The sequence below is a fragment of the Halichoerus grypus genome, chromosome 11 (assembly GCF_964656455.1).
Source record: "Halichoerus grypus chromosome 11, mHalGry1.hap1.1, whole genome shotgun sequence".
Classification (NCBI taxonomy): domain Eukaryota; kingdom Metazoa; phylum Chordata; class Mammalia; order Carnivora; family Phocidae; genus Halichoerus; species Halichoerus grypus.
Genome location: NC_135722.1, coordinates 64,655,190 through 64,674,217, shown reverse-complemented (window position 1 = coordinate 64,674,217; position 19,028 = coordinate 64,655,190). Strand labels below are relative to the sequence as shown.

The window sequence follows — 19,028 nt, the reverse complement described above, 5'->3', positions numbered from 1 at the left end:
ATTGTGTAGGACTGATGAATCACAGACCTGTACCTCTGAAACAAATAATACATTGTATGTTAAAAAAAAAAAAAAGAGGATAGTAGGAAGGGAGAAATGACGGGGGAGAAATTGGAGAGGGAGACGAACCATGAGAGACTATGGATTCTGAGAAACAAACTGAGGGTTTTAGAGGGGAGGGGGTGGGGGGATGGGTTAGCCAGGTGATGGGTATTAAGGAGGGTGAGTATTGCATGGAGCACTGGGTGTTATACGCAAACAATGAATCATGGGACACTACATCAAAAACTAATGATGTAATGTATGGTGACTAACATAACATAATAAAATAAAATAAAATAATTAATTAAAAAAAAAGAAAATACTGGAAATTTAAAACTCAGCCATAGAGATGAAGAATGCCTCCACCAGCTTATTAGTAGACTTAACAAGCCAAGGAAAAATTTAGTGTACTTGAATATAGGTCTGTTGAAAATTACCAAACTGAAACACAAAGAGAGAAAAACGTGAAAATAAACAGAAAAGAGCTGTGAGACAAAATCAGTGGTCTAACACACACATAACTAGAATCATAGAAAGAACGAGACAGGGATGCCTGGGTGGCTCAGTTGTTAAGCATCTGCCTTTGGCTCAGGTCATGGTCCCAGGGTCCTGGGATGGAGTCCCATATCGGGCTCCCTGCTCAGCAGGGAGTCTACTTCTCCCTCTGCCTGCCACTCCTGCCTGTGCGCTCTCTCTCTCTGACAAATAAATAAAATCTTAAAAAAAAAAAAGAACGAGACAAAAAATTGAAAGATAATACTGACCAAGAATTTTCCAAAATTAATTATAGACATCAAATCACAGATCCAAGAAGCTCAGAAAACACTAAGCAGGACTAAAAAAAAAAAAAAACAAAATAAAAAACGACTTAGGCAAATCATTTGCAAACCGTTGAAAACAAAAGACAAGGGAAAACCTTAAAAGCAGCCAGAGGATAAAATAATGGTTGTGGTGAATGAGATAAAAGTTTATCAAAAAATATAAGTTAGAGATTGTGGTTACAGGTTTTCTTATGCAACATTCACTGGCCTTTTACAAAAAAAAAAAAAGGCACATATATTGGACTTATTCAGAATTCAGGTTGATAGGTGATAGAAGGTGATAGAAAAGGAATGGGACAAGCGTACTGAGAAACCGAATATGCCAAATAATCAGTTGAAGTAAAAAAATGTCTGAAAACATCTAACTCTACAGGCCACAATGTAATGCAAAATATTATCTCACTATACTTTCAAGAAACTATTTTTAGTGAAATTAATTTTTTATTTCCTTTTAATGTTGAGCAAGAAAGGATGCAATACATGGTAAATTGTGAAGGAGGATAACATTCTGTGGTTTTCCCAAAGACTAATTAGAGATTAGATTGATTTCAATATTTAAGTAACGAAAGGATCTTTTAAATCATACAAGAATTGGTAAGCAGCAGACACAACAATTCTGCCAACATTATAAGGCTCTTTAAACATAGCCACCACTGAAATAATAGTCCTTCTCTCCATTTCCATTAATGCAGGCCAGAGATCAAGTAAGGAAGATAAAGTACATAAGCCTAACCAATTTCACATGCTTTAGTCTAGATTTAATACCTGACTATTGTAATGATCGTAGGAAAAACCCTGAAATCAATATGAACTAGCTTCAATAACAAAACAAATCTCAGTTAAGAAAAATAGAATCTATAAAGAGAAAAGTGCACATAATGAAACCAAAGGAGATATCCTCAAATGTCACCAACAAATGTTCATAATTCCATGACCTGATGCATTATTAAGATACCACTGAAAATCTAAACTAAGACTAAAATAATACCCAAAAAAATATGCTAAAGACCACCACTCTAAGTTATGCAATAAATGTCTTAGTCTATAAATGTTGTCTTTTTGAACTATGGATATTTTCTTGGAGTACTGAGAATTCAAACAGAAACTCCAACTTGCCAAACATATATACATGATTCTCAAGAGAGAAACTGTATCAAACCTTAACATGCAAAACAAATCATCTAAGCTCATACAGACCTATATATTCTAAGACCTCAAACAAACTGGTGTAACATTAACCTTACCTGGGTTCATGTGTTCTAAAGACCACTGACTTTTCCTTCCTCCAAATTTGTATTTAAATTCCAGTTAGTTAACATACAGTATATTAGTTTCAGGTGTAGAATTTTGTGATTCATCACTTACATACAACACTCTAAAGACCACTGTTTCAACAGTGTGTCCCTGCCAAAATAATCCAAGACTAACTCTAGCTCCCAAAACCCCCTCCCAATTCTTCCCATTTGAGATGCCCTATTGTTCCCTTAGTGTACACTCTCCCTTGCTACAGCATCCTAATAAACCTAACTTTGAGTAAGAGTTTATGCCTAGTGGTCTTTGTATTATAGACCTTAATAGGTTTTAGGTTCCCCTGAGATCCTTGGTATTGTGGTGTGGACCATCAACTGGTAGCAGTGTGCACGTCTGAACCCCCTTTAGCTTCCCCTTGCTCAGAGTCAATCTTGAGCTGAAATTACATTCCAGTTATTTCAATGAGTTATTCAGTGTTGAGTTTTGGGTTTTGTCCTGGGAAGAAATTCCCCTGGGACTCCTTGGCTAGCTAATTAGATATTTAATCATTTTCCTTGGTAAAGATCTGACAAATCTTTGATTTATCATTGGCCATTTTGCCTGTCTATTGTCTATAGTACTGTTGCATGTCCAAAAAAGAAGTTCATGGACAGTTAAAGATCCATTAAATCTGTCTTCCAAACTTCCCTCTGAAGGACTCATGAATTCACGAGATCTTAATAATCTGGCATCATTTAGGCAAACTTCTTAAAATTTAACCTTTTTAAGACCATATAAGAATGCTCTTTAGTCTTGTCTGTGTGAAATATTGGCTTTAGGAAAGATACTCTCTTAATATTCCACTTGCCAGGAGGCTGTTGAGCAATGACCCTAGAGACTCACACAAGCAAAACTTTCCCTTTCAACCTAAGTCAGCCTGGTTGTCTTATGGCTCATCTGCAAAACACCTGAGCTACCTCTTGGCAGAATTCTGACCTCTATGTTCTCATTTTTGCACATACCTTTCTCAATGACAAATTCACCAAAGGCAATTTGGAATTACAAGTGGCCACTTAGGGAAATTTTTGACATGAACAAAATTGTTTATTTGAGAAGCACCCTAAATCAGAAGAGGAATGAATCAGATAATAAGGGATTTTTTAAAAATCTATAGAAGCTCCTGTGCTAATTGGTTTATATTAAATACCCACATAAATTTAAAGAAATAATTCAAGAAACTCCAAAAAGGGGGGAAAAATCTCCTAATTCTTCACATTTTTGGTTCTTCTAAGGAAAAACATCTGTTACATCTGCAGCTCTGAAAAAAAGATTTTAACTGTCATTAGTTAAGCCAATAGTTATGAGAAAAAAGAAAAGCAAAGCAGAGCTTTTAGCCGTAATTTAAAGTCTTTTAAATTTGATTTATGAACACAGGTTTATAAATTACATTAGAAAATTTTCATTTAATATTCTTGAAATATAGATGCTTCTGTACAAACTTGAGTTAATATCACTTTTCTTCCTTACTTTACCACAATGTAAAAATATTCTAGTTGGGGGGTGCCAGGATGGCTCAGTTGGTTAAGGGGCTGAGGTCATGGTCTCAGGGTCCTGGGATGGAGCCCCACGTTGAGTTCCCTCCTCAGCAGGGAGTCTGCTTCTCCCTCTGCCCCTCCCCCCTCATGCTTGTTCTCTCTCTCAAATAAATAAAATCTTAAAGAAATATATTCTAGTTGGTACAAGCTTAGGGTTTTTTCCTCCCATAGTTTAAAGTGTCTATTATATTTATTATATAGGTTTATTATTTATAGATTTATATCATTTATATTATTTATAAATTTATTATACAGGTTATATGGGTTAACATCGTTTCCACAAGTCATTTAAATTACAAAAAACTAAAATGTGTCTAACAAAATGAAATTATATAATAAAAGTCTTTTTAGAGATTTTAAATTTATGGAATTCTTACGCTACAACCAAAAGGACTTCCTCCAGCAGCTTAATTTGTGATTTCCAGAGTGTTAGTTAACTTTAAGAATATAAATATATATTTAATTAATAAATAATCTTTAACAACTAGGCAATATAATTTTGCCAAACATGCTTCTTATTTATAAATTTTATTTATTTATATGAGAGAGAGTACACGAGCAGTGGGGGTGGGGGGGAGGAGAAGAGGGGGAGGGAGAAGGAGAGGGAAAGAATAGCAAGCAGATTCGGCACAAAGCACAGAGTCGGAAGCAGGGCTCAATCCCACGAACTTGAGATCATGACCTGAGCCAAAACCAAGAGTCAGATGCCCAACCAACTGAGCCACCCAGGTGCCCCACATGTGCTTTTATTTAATAAATGGAGTAGAGGCCTTTAGATTATGTTCATTTTGAAGGAATATAAAAGAATTTGTGTAGGGGGGATGCGCAGGTCATAATCTCAGGCTTGTGAATACATTCATTACATTTAACCAACTTTGTCAAAAGTTTTAACACATTCATTGATCCTTTCCAAACTATTACTTGTACCTCATTATAAACCCAGATGAATAAAGTTTACCCCTCAAACCTTCTACACTTTCTGTACACTCTTAAATTTGTCTTTCAAAAAAGTACTCTTTTATAACCTCGCACAACCAGACTCTTTTTAAGGCAAAATAATTTTTTTATCTAGGTAGAAAAAGTGTTCATTACTACTCTACATATACATCCTCTTACCTATACAAATTCTTGTGCTTTTTTTAAAGATTTTATTTATTTATTTGTCAGAGAGAGAGCACAAGCAGGGGGAGTGGCAGGCAGAGGGAAAGCAGGCCTCCCGCTGAGCAGGGAGCCTGATGTGGGACTTGATCCCAGGACCCTGGGATCATGACCTGAACTGAAGGCAGATGCTCAACTGACCAAGCCACCCAGGCATCCCCCTTACAAAAATTCTTCACGACAGGCTCGTGAAGCCGTTACTAGGTGTTGTTACAAAAAAAATAAAATGAGTAATACTATAATTTGGATTTTCTTTCTGGTAAAACAGCAAAGCTATCACTGTGCTGAGATCAATGAGGCTTCTTTTCACACTAAATATTCTATGAGCACTTTGATATATACTGTTAAATCGTTTTTGAAAAAAGCTACCCACTTTTGAAAAGATTAAAGTTCCTGATAATCCTAGTCACCTATTCTTCCATCTTTTATGCTGGTGCACCAAAATTAGCAAAAGTAGACAATGGTATTAGGACAACTGGATATCCACCTGCAAAAGAGTGAACTTGGAGCCCTACCCAACACTGTTCATAAAGATTAACTCAAAATGGATCAAAGACCTAAATGAAGAGCTGAAACTATACAACTCTTAAAAGAAAACGTAGGAATTGGGGCGCCTGGGTGGCTCAGTCATTAAGCGTCTGCCTTCGGCTCAGGTCATGATCCCAGGGTCCTGGGATCAAGCCCCGCATGGGCTCCCTGCTCCACGGGGAAGCCTGCTTCTCCCTCTCCCACTCCCCCTGCTTGTGTTCTCTCTCTCACTGTGTCTCTCTCTGTCAAATAAATAAATAAAATCTTTATAAAAAAAAAAAAAGAAAACGTAGGAATAAATCATTACAACCGTGGGTAAGTCCTTTGTTTCTTCAATATGACACCAAACGCATAAGTGACAAAAAAAAAAAAAAAGATAAATTGGTCTATATCAAAACTAAAAACTTCTGTGCTGCAACTAATATTATCATCAAGAAAATGAAGACAATCCATAGAATGGGAGGTGATATTTGCAAATCATATATCTGATAAGGGATTTGTGTCTAGAATATATAACAGTAAGAAAACAACCCAATTAAAAAATGGGCAAGGAATTTGAATATTTTTTTCAGAGAACATAAACAAATGGCCAATAAGCACATAAAAATACTCAACATCATTAGTCATTAGAAAATTGCAAATCAAAACCAAAATGAGATATCACTTCATACCCACTTGAATGGCCACAATCAAGAGACAATAACTAGTGTTGACAGGATGTAGAGAAATCAAAACCTTCATACATTGCTCATGGGAATGTAAAATGGTACAAATGCTCTGGAAAACAGTCCAGCAGCTCTTTAAAAAGTTAAACAGTTACCATATAATCCAGTAACTCTTTTTTTTTTTTTCACTCCACTCTTCTATACCCAAGAGAAATGAAAGCATAAATCCACGTAAGAATTTGTAGACAAGGGCGCCTGCATGGCTCAACTGGTTAAGCATCTGCCTTCAGCTCAGGTCCCAGTCTCAGCATCCTGGGATCGAGCCGCATGCTGGGCTCTCCACTCAGTGGGGAGCCTGCTTCTCCCTCTGCCTCTGCCCTCTGTGTGCTCTCTCTCTCTCAAACAAAATCTTAGAAAAGAAAAAAATTTGTAGATGAATGCTAAAAGCAGCATTGTTCATAGTAGCCAAAAAATGGAGGGGGGGATGTCCATCGACTAATGTATAGATTAAATGTATATATTTATACAATGGAATAATATCAGCAATAAAAAGGAAAGAAGTACTGATATCCTGTAACATGGATGAATCTAATGATGGGTATGGAACTTCTAGGGGATATGAAAATGTTCTAAAATTAGATTGATGGTGGTTGCACAAACATGTACACTGAATTGTACACTTTGAGCAAATGTGATGGTATGTGAATTATATCTCAATAAAGCTCTTTTTTTAAATAGGCAAATGCTGAAATAGATGTGTACACAAAGTTATGGAAAGAAATAGGAGACACAGAATGAAAAATTATTTGATCATTCTAACATGTAGTTATAAATCTAAAAATGATAATGTCTTATAACTATGGAGCTAAGAAGACAGCCACTCTCTTTTCAACAAAATCATTTGCTGTCAGTTTTCAATTAATTCTTCAAGTATTTGCATTTTGCTGATACAAGAACCAGAAAGTAATGATAAGGTAGACCCTATTAGAGATGTATTTGAAATCTAAAATCAACATTTACAAGATGGACATGTTCCAGGTTCATACATAACAACTGAGTTACATTCAGGAGACAATGCCCTTATCAGGTACATATGGCAACAAATCTATGAAAATATGAAACATAGTTTGCTCCTTTCTCATTATTTAAAATTCTAATAAAGTTGTTTACCATCCTTTTACTTGTTCAAGTGACTTAGAAGCATTTATAAAAAAAGATCCATGGGGCACAGATGGTAAATGGTGTTACTCTTTTTCCTAGTATACTGAATATAGATATTGGCTGAGATTATTTCTTGCCTTTGGATATTTTTGACTCATGTTCATATCTTGTCTCCTCTGACATCTCTTTATGATTTTGCCTTTCCCAAATTCAGGCATAATAAAACTGTTAAGATGTCTTTTTTGCATGAACTCTTTGGGTTTCCTTCACTTTATAGAAGAAAGAATAATAGGAAAAATTAAGTTTAATTGACATTCTCCAAATTTTATTTTTTTTAATTTTTTTTTTTAAGATTTTTATTTATTTATTTGACAGAGAGAGATAGCGAGAGCAGAAACACAAGCAGGGGGAGTGGGAGAGGGAGAAGCAAGCTTCCTGCCGAGCAGGGAGCCCGATGTGGGACTCGATCCCAGGACCCTGGGATTATGACCTGAGCTGAAGGCAGACGCTTAACGACTGAGCCACCCAGGTGCCCATTCTCCAAATTTTAATTAATTCAAAACTATTGTTAAGTTTTTAAAAATCAAAAGAAAAAAACTTGGAAAATCAAGAGTTCAGCCTTCCTAGATTAAATTATGCATAAGTAAAATGTGTTAATAAAAATGTTTCAGGGTGTCTTAGTCCATTCTAGCTGCAGTAACAAAATACCAGAGTCTAGGTAGCTTATTATCAACAAAAATTTGTTTCTCACAGTTCTGGAGGCTGGAAGCCCAAGATCAGGGTGCCCAGTGTGGTCAGGTGAAGGCCCTCTTGCAAGTCACAGACTTTTCCATGTATCCTCACACAGTGGACGGGGCAAAGGAGCTCTTCAGGGTCTCTTTTATAAGGGCATTAATCTTATGACCTAATCATTTGCCAAAGGCCCTAGTACCATCACACTGGGCATTAGGATTTCAACATATAAATTTTGTGGGAACATACACATTCAGACCAGAGCAAATGACTGTGTACATTTCAGGTAAAAAGAAATATGCTTACATAAAGACTGATACAAGAACTGTCTCTAAAAAACATATACTTTATGGGATAAATTACAGGCCTAGAAAACTGTCACTGTCCATAATACCTTTGTCGTCTAATAATAATAATAATAACTTACAATAATCTTATATTTGTGCTATACCGCAACAGTGAATTCAACTCTCCTCCATTCTACAAAAACATCAATGTTCGTAACATCCTCAATCTTCGGCAAATATAGTCTTCTGGAAGAGACATCAGAGAAATGAAAATTGCCTTCAATGAAAAATAAGCTTATCAGATACTGTAACTAGGATGGCAGTGAAAGTCCAAGACAATGACTCCTGGATTCATGTTTCCCAACTAAATGACAAGTATCTTCTCCAAACAGCTGGACAACCACTCCATCAGGAGACTTTCAGCGAGTGATTCTCAGGGATTCTCCAGAAGCCATTGTATTTTTTTTTTCCTTCCAATTTTTAATTTAAATTCTAGTTAGTTAACATACAGTTTAACATTGGTTTCAGGAGCAGAATTTAGTGATTCATCACTTACATATAACACCCAGTGCTCATAACAAGTGTCCTCCTTACAGAAGCCATTATCTTTGAAGGAAAACTGCTAATCAAACCCTCAAGTCAAGCAGGTAACAGAAAATGAACTGCTTCTGCCCAAGGCAAAAAACATGATCAATTTTCTGATACCTTTGCTCTTTTCCCCTCTTTTGCTTACTATAGTTTGGCACCTCCTAGAGATAAAGGTTTCTCAATATGTTCTTACGTATTTAAGGATTTTATTCTAACATATTTAAGGATCTTATTCTTAATCCTCTGTGGTCTTTTTTGGCCACCTTAAGAATGCAAAACTTTTCCGTTTTCTAGACCACAGCTACTCTTTGAAACTGTCAAATTCCACTGTAAAAGATGTAATATCTATTCCTTTAAACTCCTGAGACCAATTTCTTCCCAAAGGTCTCTTCTGATATTTGAATTTTCCTCTTAATCGGTAGCCGCAGCCTTCATTCTTGTAAAAACTGAGTTTACTCCAAGTCAACAAAATGCTTCTACTATAATCATAACAGCATTGTCAGCAGAACCAGATTCATCAGGGAAGGGAACAAATGCTATTCTCACTGCACTAGTCATTTTCTCCAAAGATCTTCCAAACTTCTATGCAGGAACTAAACTCCACAGACAATGTGGTCAGCTCAAGGAAACAATTATTCGACTCATGCTGTGGAAGCCCAAGAAACCAGTTTAAGTTCACTACCCAGGATTGTCATGGGCAATGACATAGTCTTCTATTTCCTTGTGGCAAGCCAAAGGGCAGTTCCATTTATTATATATAAAGGTCTATAAAAATCATTAGACAGGTACAATAGTCTTTGACTAAGCTAAAGAAAGAAGCTACCTGACTCTATAGAATAGACCCACCTGGACTTTGGGATATGTTTTTGTAGCTTGGGTTTTGTAACCTAGCCTCCTGGCTTTGCATTCTAGTAGGATACTCATTTTGCCTCTGATAATTTTATTACAGTTGGCAGATGCTTTCTGTTCTGAGCCTTAAATGCTGTTGTGTAGCCACTCCCAAGTCACATGATTTAACAACAATCAACTATTATTAACATGAAGACCTGAGACTAAGAACTACCATTGGATACTTGATACTCAATTCTAACCCAGTAAAGAGCAATACTAATCTGTCTTGATCACAACTCCAGAAGATAATGGTCTATCCTTCAACACAGGCTGAAGAAAGACCAGAGGAGAATTGAGAATTGAAAGAGAAACTACAATTTGCAAAAATGTACAGCTTGTAAAACGCCTAAGTCTACCAAACTTTGACAACACAAGAAATTGCCCAAGCCCGGGGCGCCTGGGTGGCTCAGTCATTAAGCGTCTGCCTTCGGCTCAGGTCATGATCCCAGGGTCCTGGGATCGAGCCCTGCATCGGGCTCCCTGCTACGCAGGAAGCCTGCTTCTCCCTCTCCCACTCCCCCTGCTTATGTTCCCTCTCTCACTGTCTCTGTCAAATAAATAAAATCTTTAAAAGAAAAAAAAAAAAGAAATTGCCTAAGCTCAAACTCTTACTGCTAGTTCAGATACATGTTTCAAGATAAAACCACAAACTGATATAATAGTAATTCTGCATAGGCTCACGTGTCCTAATGATACTAACTGTACCAGCAACTCTCTAGTTTCCAAATTTTCACCAATCCTTACCAAAATGTTTCAAAACTAACCTGAGGCCCCAAACTCCTATATGTACCCTTCCTTTGGAGACACCCCACAGTTCCTCTGGTATTTGTACTTGCTTGGTGCAGCAAGCTAATAAGCCTAGCTTTGATTACTTGGTGGTTTTTGGTCAATGGATGTCACTAGTATAAATGAATCAAGTGCTCCCTTCTGAATGAGACACAATGGCTTCAACTTAATAGGCAAAGGTACTAAATCCTATATTCTACACACAAATGCCTCACAACATTACCAGTATTAAATAAAACCTTATCAGTATTAACCATGGCAATTTTGTTAAACAAATAATAATGTATGAATTTGCAGATATATAACTGACAGCCAACCTGTGTTAATGGAAAAACTTGTAATCTTAAGAAATACTAACTGAATATAATTTCTCTGTACATAAAAATGTATATTCGATATGTTTTCCAAAAGGCCCCCAAATTTTGATATAGTTGATTTTAAGTTAACTACTCTAGCAAACCACTATAAAAATAAAGATTATAAATGCAATGGCATGTGGCACACTATTGTTGTGAATATGCTTTATTTTTAAGTAAAAAATGAATCCTAGCCAAAACAAAGTGTTTTGCCTCTGAATATTTTAAGCTTAAGAGAAAAACTCATTAATAAGGAACATATTTTCATTTTTCCATATTTTTAATTTTTTATAAAGATTTTCATTAAGTTTCAGTCAATAAGCAGTTTTTAAACTTAGGCTTCATGATCCTTTTGACTTCATACTTTTAAATGGAGGCATTTCTCTTCAAAACATGACAAATTTCAGAATCCATTAAAAATTATTTTATTCAAATTATGTTTTCCAAAAGAGAGGGTTCTGTGCTAGCCGTCTTTGAAAGTTTTCATACCTACAAAAGAAAAAAACATATTAACAAGAAAATTAAATCTTTCATAATCTACCAAATGACTTCTCAAAAAGCATACAACCTTAAATGTCACTTCTAAAAAGCTAAGATAAAAAACCAAAAAAGCTAAAAAGTTAATCTGGCAGTTTAATTATTCTTATAAAAGGACAGTAAGCACTGTGATTTAAGTATGACTGGCTTGTACTAGAGAGCACAAATCATAATAAATTTTATTAATTTTTTATCTTCTGCAAGCCTGACACCTAGACCTAAGAAAAAAATCAAATCTCACTCCTCCTCCCTCATTTCACAGATGAGTAGACGAGAGGAATTTGCTCAAGGTCATATACTTACATTTTAACAAAGCTTAAACCTAATACCTTCCAGAGCTATCCATGCTACACCATGCTACCACTGCTCAACAAATTCTCATGTATCCCCCACCACTGGGATATTCAAAGTGAAAAGAATACCTATAAAACAGAATTATGGGAAAGCTAGGGAAATAAATTTTACTAATCATTTAAGTACAAGGTACAGTATATATCATCCTGATGCCTGATGTATATCTACTTTAGACCAAGCTTTCTAAACTTACAAAAAAAATACTGCTTTGTATTTCAAGACTCATATATGGTTACTTATAAATAAAAATATTAAAAAATTTACAGCCTTAATTGTGGTCCCTACACATAGGCAATTGTATTTTCTTGTCTTTATAAATTCAAAATGGCTACTATATAACAATATTGAGGGTAAGAACATTCCTTGATGTGAACTCCATAGTATACTTTTTAATGGCATGCCACTGTAAATGTATGCTGATGTTCACAATAAAAGAATATGTTTAGATGTCAAAGAGGAAATACATTCACCGGCAAAAAATATATATGGTTACTAAAAGCCTTAATATTAGAGATACAAAATGTCCCATACCATTTCAGAACCACATTTGCTGGAATGAACATTTCAGATGGACTTGGTGTCATCTGAGCCTGAGAGACAGCAAATGATGAAGCAAAATTGTAGAAGTTGTCCAACATCTTTTGTGTGAACTGGAAAGTTAATAATGAATAGATTAATGAATTATACTGAATATTCCACTTAGACCTTAACATTTTTAATTAAAAATGTTCCTGCAGGATACTTGGTTTTAAGGACTGTGAGTTCTAAAACAGTCTAATACCGCAAGTTAAAGAAAGTCATAAAATGACACTGTGACACAAAATCTTAACAACCTGCCTTTAGTACTTTCTTCATATCTCAAAGAATTTCTGTGGTTTTTAACAATTTTAATTTCCTAACATATTAATTTGGGGAAAAAATTGGGCAAAATATATAAACAGTCAATTCCAATTACAAAAAAATACACATGAGGTCAAAATGAGAAAAGATGTTCAACTTCACCAGTGGCCAAGAAATATAAACCAAAATAATAGTGATATTCAAATTTCATCCATCAGTTAGGTAAAAATTTAAGGTCTTAAAACAAATATTAGTGAGAATATCTATCAATATGGAAATGAAAAAACTGTCTTATTCATACAATGACATACTATACAACAATTAAAATAGACTAGATTTATTCCATGTATCAACACAAGTAAGTCTTAAAAATAATGCTGAGTGAACAACACCAAGTTGTAGAAATTTGTACAGTATACCATTTATAATTATTTTAAAAACACACAAAGGGGTAAGTCAACAAGAATGGAAAAGAGAACAGAAATAAAAGGAATTTCTACAATAATGGTTAAAGAAAAGAATACCTTGACTACAGTTATGCAACAGACCCAGAAAATAATCAGTCCACAGAAGAACAAAAAAGAGTTTCGAAGAACAAAGAAAAGTTTCAAGAGGGATGTTTCCAAAACAAATTTAAAATTGCTTTTTAAAAATATACTGAATAGGAATTTATACTTGGCAGAGTTTGGGCGTAAATTAGACATGGAAACAGAAATCCATGCAAAGGAAAAAATGAAGCATTTATTAACCAAGAAAAATAAAAAGTAATACAAGAAAGGAAACGTAATCATAGTACTACACCTGGCTCAGTTCTGAAAAATATTTACCTGATCATAATACTGAAAACTCTGAATATTAATTTAGTGAAAATCTGTAATAAAAAGGTGTGGGGGTGCCTGGCTGGCTCAGTCAGTAGAACATGCAACTCCAGGTTGTGAGTTCAAGCCTCACGATGGGTGTAGAGATGATTTTTTTTTTTTTTTGTTAGATCTTTTTTTTTTTTTTTTAAAGATTTTATTTATTTATTTGAGAGAGAGAGAATGAGAGAGAGCACATGAGAGGGGGGAGGGTCAGAGGGAGAAGCAGACTCCCTGCCGAGCAGGGAGCCCGATGCGGGACTCGATCCAGGGACTCCAGGATCATGACCTGAGCCGAAGGCAGTCGCTTAACCAACTGAGCCACCCAGGCGCCCTGGGTGTAGAGATGATTTAAAAATAAAATCTTTTAGGGGCACCTGGGTGGTGCAGTCAGTTAGGCGTCCGACTCTTGGTTTTGGCTCAGGTTGTGATCTCGGGGTCATGACATTGAGCTCTGTATCAGGCTCTGCACTCAGCCTGCTTGAGATTCTGTCTCTCTCTTTTCCCTTTCCCTCTGCCCCTCTCCACCGCACATACTCTCTCTCTCTCACACTCTAAAATAAATACATAAATCTTTAAAAAAATAAATAAATAAAATCTTAAAAACAAAAGGTGGGAAGAAGAGACAACTCTGTATGCTGGAAAGCAGAGGAGTGAGAGTGCTAAATCACATTAGGTATTGGAAAGTTGATGGAAAACACCTACAACAAATAAACTGGTTAAGATTAAGCAAGTTTTTTCTGACACATGGAAGTAAATACAGGAAGAAATAGGTAAAGAAAAAAAATGAGGGAGAGGTTGAAAGTGACTGCTTTTGAGGAGCAGAATAAGAGCAGAATATAAGAAGTATAACAGGACAACTGTTTTGCATGTAAAACCATCTGATGTTTAAGCCACGTACATGTACTATTAATAAAAACGAAACGAAATAAGAGTAACTACGAGTATGTATTAGAAACATGTTTAAACAAATAATGCCATACATATTTTGTGGATATATACGAATGTTTCTTTTAAAGTACTAACATAGGGGGCGCCTGGGTGGCACAGTCTTTAAGTGTCTGCCTTCAGCTCAGGTCATGATCCCAGAGTCCTGGGATCAAGCCCCACATCGGGCTCCCTGCTCAGCATGAAGCCTGCTTCTCCCTCTCCCACTCCCCCTGTTTGTGTTCCTTCTCTTGCTGTCTCTCTCTGTCAGATAAATAAATAAAATCTTAAAAAAAAAAGGTTTATTAAAGTACTAACATAGGATGGCAAAGATACATGAAGTTAGAAGAGTAGCTACTTGGGGAAGAACTGGAAGAAGAGAAACAGTGAGGCTAGCAAGGTGTATCAGAAATGCTTTTTTTTTTTAATTAGTAGCAAATATGGCAAATATCAGTTAAATCTAGGCAGAAGACACTCAGAAGTCTTCATTTATATTGCACTATAAAGAGAGCTCCACAAGGATAACTATTATTTTGTCTACCTATTTTTATTTGTGCTTAGAAAACTCCTGGCACACAGTAGGCATACAATAAATACTGGTGGAATGTACTTTCCTAGATATGTAAAATATTTCATAATAAAATGTTTAATAAAAAATACATACGCTTTATTTTAAAAGCTCAAATAATTTATAAATATATAAAGTCTCCTTGCCCCTTTACAGGGATAACATCACTTTGGCATGTATTTTTCAGACATTTTCTAATACAGTCATTATGGGATACTATTAACTACTGCTTTACAATTTGTTTTCAGTACAGCAGTTTTTTAATTACTGGGGGAAAAAAAAACATTAAGACCCAGACTCTGTCATTCTTAATTCAGCCTGTTCTCAAGAGGTCATGTGATAAGTCTGACTTTAAATTCATGGCCACAACCCTCAGGAGTATGCTGCCCAGCAAACTCATAAGGGGTTCCAGTCCATTCACCCTCCTCCTCCCCCAGAGGACTTATTTAATAATCTTTTTTCTTTAAATTTCCAATACTCCTTTCCCCTCAATCTTAGCTGATGACCTTGTTTCCTGTTTCACTGAGCAAAGAGAAGGTATCAAGAGAGAACGTGCATAGTTCTCATCACATTTATCAACCTCCTGCATCTGTATCCATATAGCCATTACTATGAATACTGTCCATTATCCAACCTACTGTGCTCTCATTTCCTGTTCAAGGAGTTCAGCAATTCTCCCCACTCTCCTGCATTATCAGTTTTTCTTTAATGCTTCATTCTCATCAAACATGTAATATCTCCCATTAAAAATAGTAAAAACAAAAAAATTCCTTGTCCCCACTGCCTCAAGCAACCAAACCATTTATCTGCTATCCTCTGTAACTACATTCATCAAGAGTCATCTATATTCACTGTTTCCACTTCCTCCTCTCCAGCTCACTCCAAATTCCCCTTTTACTCTCTGAACTCTTATCTTTTTAATGACTTCCATCTTGCTGAATCCAGTGGATACTTTTTAGCCCTCATCTTGACATCAGCAGTGTGATACTACTGAGGCTTCCTCCTTCTTAAAAACCAGTCTTTGGGGCGCCTGGGTGGCTCAGTGGGTTAAGTGACTGCCTTCGGCTCAGGTCATGATCCCAGGGTCCTGGGATCGAGTCCCACATCAGGCTCCCTGCTCTGCGGGGAGTTTGCTTCTCCCTCTCCCACTCCCCCTGCTTGTGTTCCCTCTCTCGCTGTGTCTCTCTCTGTCAAATAAATAAATAAAATCTTAAAAAAAAAAAAAACAGTCTTTGCTTGGCTTCCAAAACACCACTTTTTGGGTCTCCTTCCACTTCAGGCTGCTCTTTTTCTTTCTCTTCATCTCTTAAGCTTCTCAAATTTGAAATGGCCCCGAGCTCAGTCACTGGCCAACTTTTCCATTTAGTTACTAATCTAGTAATCACACACCCTTCAAAACTTTAGATACTGTCTTTACACTGATGACTCCCACATTTTTATCCATATCCCAGACCTCTCTCTTGAACTCTACACTTGTCGTCTCCAGCTGGATGTCTAACAGGTATCCCAAACATAGTACAACCAAAATCCAACTCCTGATTCCACTCCCAGCCCATACTTGCTCTTTTCATAATATTCCTGTGTTCAAGTTCCTCAAGCCAACATCCCTGGGCTATAATTGATGTCTCTCTTTAATCTCAGACCTTTCATGTGATCCACATCATGAAACACTATCGGCTCCATCTTCACATTTTCTCCAGAAATCAACTACAGGCATACCTCGGACATATTGCAGTTCAGTTCCAAACCACTGCAATAAAGTGAGTCAAATGAATTTTTGGGTTTCCTAGTGCACATAAAAATTTTGTTTACACTATACTGTAGTCTATTAGGTGGGTAAAGAGCATTATGTCTTTAAAAAATGTACATACCTTCATTAAAAATACTTTATTGCTAAAAAATGCTAAACATCATCTGTGCTTTCAACGAGTCGTAATCTTTTTGCTGGTGGAGGGTCTTGCCTTGATGTTGATGGCTGCTGACTGATCAGGGTGGTAGTTTCTGAAGGTTGGGGTGGCTGTGGCAATTTCTTAAAATAAGACAACAATGAAGTTTGCCTCATGGATTGACTCCTCCTTTCACTTAAATCCTTAGAGGCCATTGTAGAGTTATTAACTGGCCTAATTTCAATATTGTTGTTAACAATATTTTTCAGGAAATAGGGAGGCCCAAGGAGAGGGAAAAAGACACAGGAATAGTTGGTAGGTGGAGCAATCAGAAAACACACTTATCAGTTAAGTTCTTCATCTTTTATGGGTGCAGTTTGTGGTGTCCCAAAACGATTACAATAGTAACATTAAAGATCACTGATAACAGATCACCATAACAAATACAATAATGAAAGAGTTTGAAATGTTCCAAGAATTACCAAAATGTGACACAGAGACACAAAGTGGCAAAATGCTGCTGGAAAAATGGCACCAACAGATTTGCTCCATTTGGGGCTGCCACAAACCTCTGGTATGTAAAAAACAGTACCTGCAACACTCAATAAAGTGAAACGCAATAAAACGAGGTATGCCAGTACTTTTAATCACCTTCACTTCCACCTCCCAAACATCCCTGGTTCAAGTCATTATCATCTGTCATCTAGATGTTCACAAGAGCCTCCTAACTGATCTTCTTCCTTCCACTACAGTGTCTGTCCAAAAATGCAAAAGTGATCCTTTTAAAATATAAGTTAGATCCTATTACTCTCCTGCTCAAAACTCTCTTATTTCTTCTCTTCCAAACAGAATTTGAGTCAAAGTCCTTATAGGGCCGCCTGGGTGGCTCAGTCAGTTAAGCGTCTGCCTTCGGCTCAGGTCATAATCCCAGGGTCCTGGGATTGAGCCCCGCATTGGGCTCCCCGCTCAGTGGGGAGGCTGCTTCTCCCTCTCCCTTTGCCCCTCCTCCTGCTTGTGCTCTCATGTGCCCATGCTCTCTCTCTAGTAAATAAATAAAATCTTAAAAAAATAAATTAATTAATCAAAGTCCTTATAAAAGCCAATGAGGTACCATATGATTTTATCCTACAGCCCCCTCCCCAATTATCTCCCATCTCTCACCCTTGCTCACTCTACTCCAGTCACAAAGACCTTCATATTATTCTTCAAACAACAGATTTCTACCTCAGGGCCTTTGCTTTAGTTACACCTCTGCCTCCATCATTCTCCTCTTCAGGCCTTTGCCATACAGAGGTTAAAAGTCAACCATCATGGAATTATGCCACATTAAGCTCCATGAAGACAAGGATCTTGCTTATCCAGATAACAACTGTAAACCCACAGCCTAGCATACTAACTGTGGGAGGGAAAAAGAAAAAGCTAATATTTAATCTCATTTTTAAATCACTTTGAGCTATTTCATCACTATAAAAACAAGTCTCATCAAAGCATTTACAAATTTTAAAATACCTATAGAAGAAAGCAGGCAAGCCAAATTATCCATGGAAGCTAGTAACTTACGCCATACATGTTTTTACCTTCATTTTTACATGTTTTCTACCACCAGGCTAATTTTTTAAAGTATAGAATCTGGAGGGTGCCTAGGTGGCACATCGGTAAGGCGCTTACCCTTCAGCTCACGTCATGATCCCGGAGTCCTGGGATCAAGCCAGGACTGATCCTTGCTCAGCTGGCAGCTTGCTTCTCCTTCCGCCCCTCCCCCCTGCTCGTGTGCTCGCTCGCTCTCTCAAATAAATAAAATCTTAAAAAAAAAATGAAGTATAGAATTTGGTTTTAAAATATTTTTAGAAAATAATGTGTATTGCATTACCTGAGTGAATGAGTCAACTGAGGATACAGCAGCATTGCCTACTGGAGTCTGCTGAGCCAAACTGTCCAATAATTCCACTGAAATTCCAATCTGAGCAACAGATGGAGTTCGGACAATATTCATGGCTCCAAAAGGGTGTTGGCTTCCTTCTCCTGAAAAAAATTAACATGTACCACAGATTTCAAATTTAACTTGTAGCCATACAAATTCCTTTGTAAATACGTGAAAAGCTTCTGATCTACACGCACTAAAAAGTTGTTATATGAACGTTTGTCTCTTTTCAAAAAAAATGTAAAATGCTAGGTTTTACCACATTAACAAAGAGTAAGAAAACTAAAATTTTCCCCAC

General features: G+C 36.5%; 1 protein-coding gene across 2 annotated transcripts in view; it reads right to left on the bottom strand.

Moving 5' to 3' along the window:
* Nucleotides 1-11,249: 11,249 nt before the first annotated feature.
* Nucleotides 11,250-19,028, bottom strand: part of HIKESHI (heat shock protein nuclear import factor hikeshi) — a 38,738-nt gene continuing 30,959 nt past the window's right edge. The window contains exons 3-5 of one of the 2 annotated variants that reach the window (XM_036082146.2): nt 18,680-18,831; nt 12,263-12,381; nt 11,250-11,329 (exon numbers count right to left, since the gene is read on the bottom strand). In XM_036082146.2, the coding sequence (XP_035938039.1) occupies nt 11,275-11,329; nt 12,263-12,381; nt 18,680-18,831 (326 nt within the window). In that variant the 3' untranslated portion in view covers nt 11,250-11,274. Of the gene's footprint in view, nt 11,330-12,262; nt 12,382-16,794; nt 16,953-18,679; nt 18,832-19,028 lie in introns of those variants that run through there. The other variant, XM_078058653.1, reaches the window with a different exon arrangement.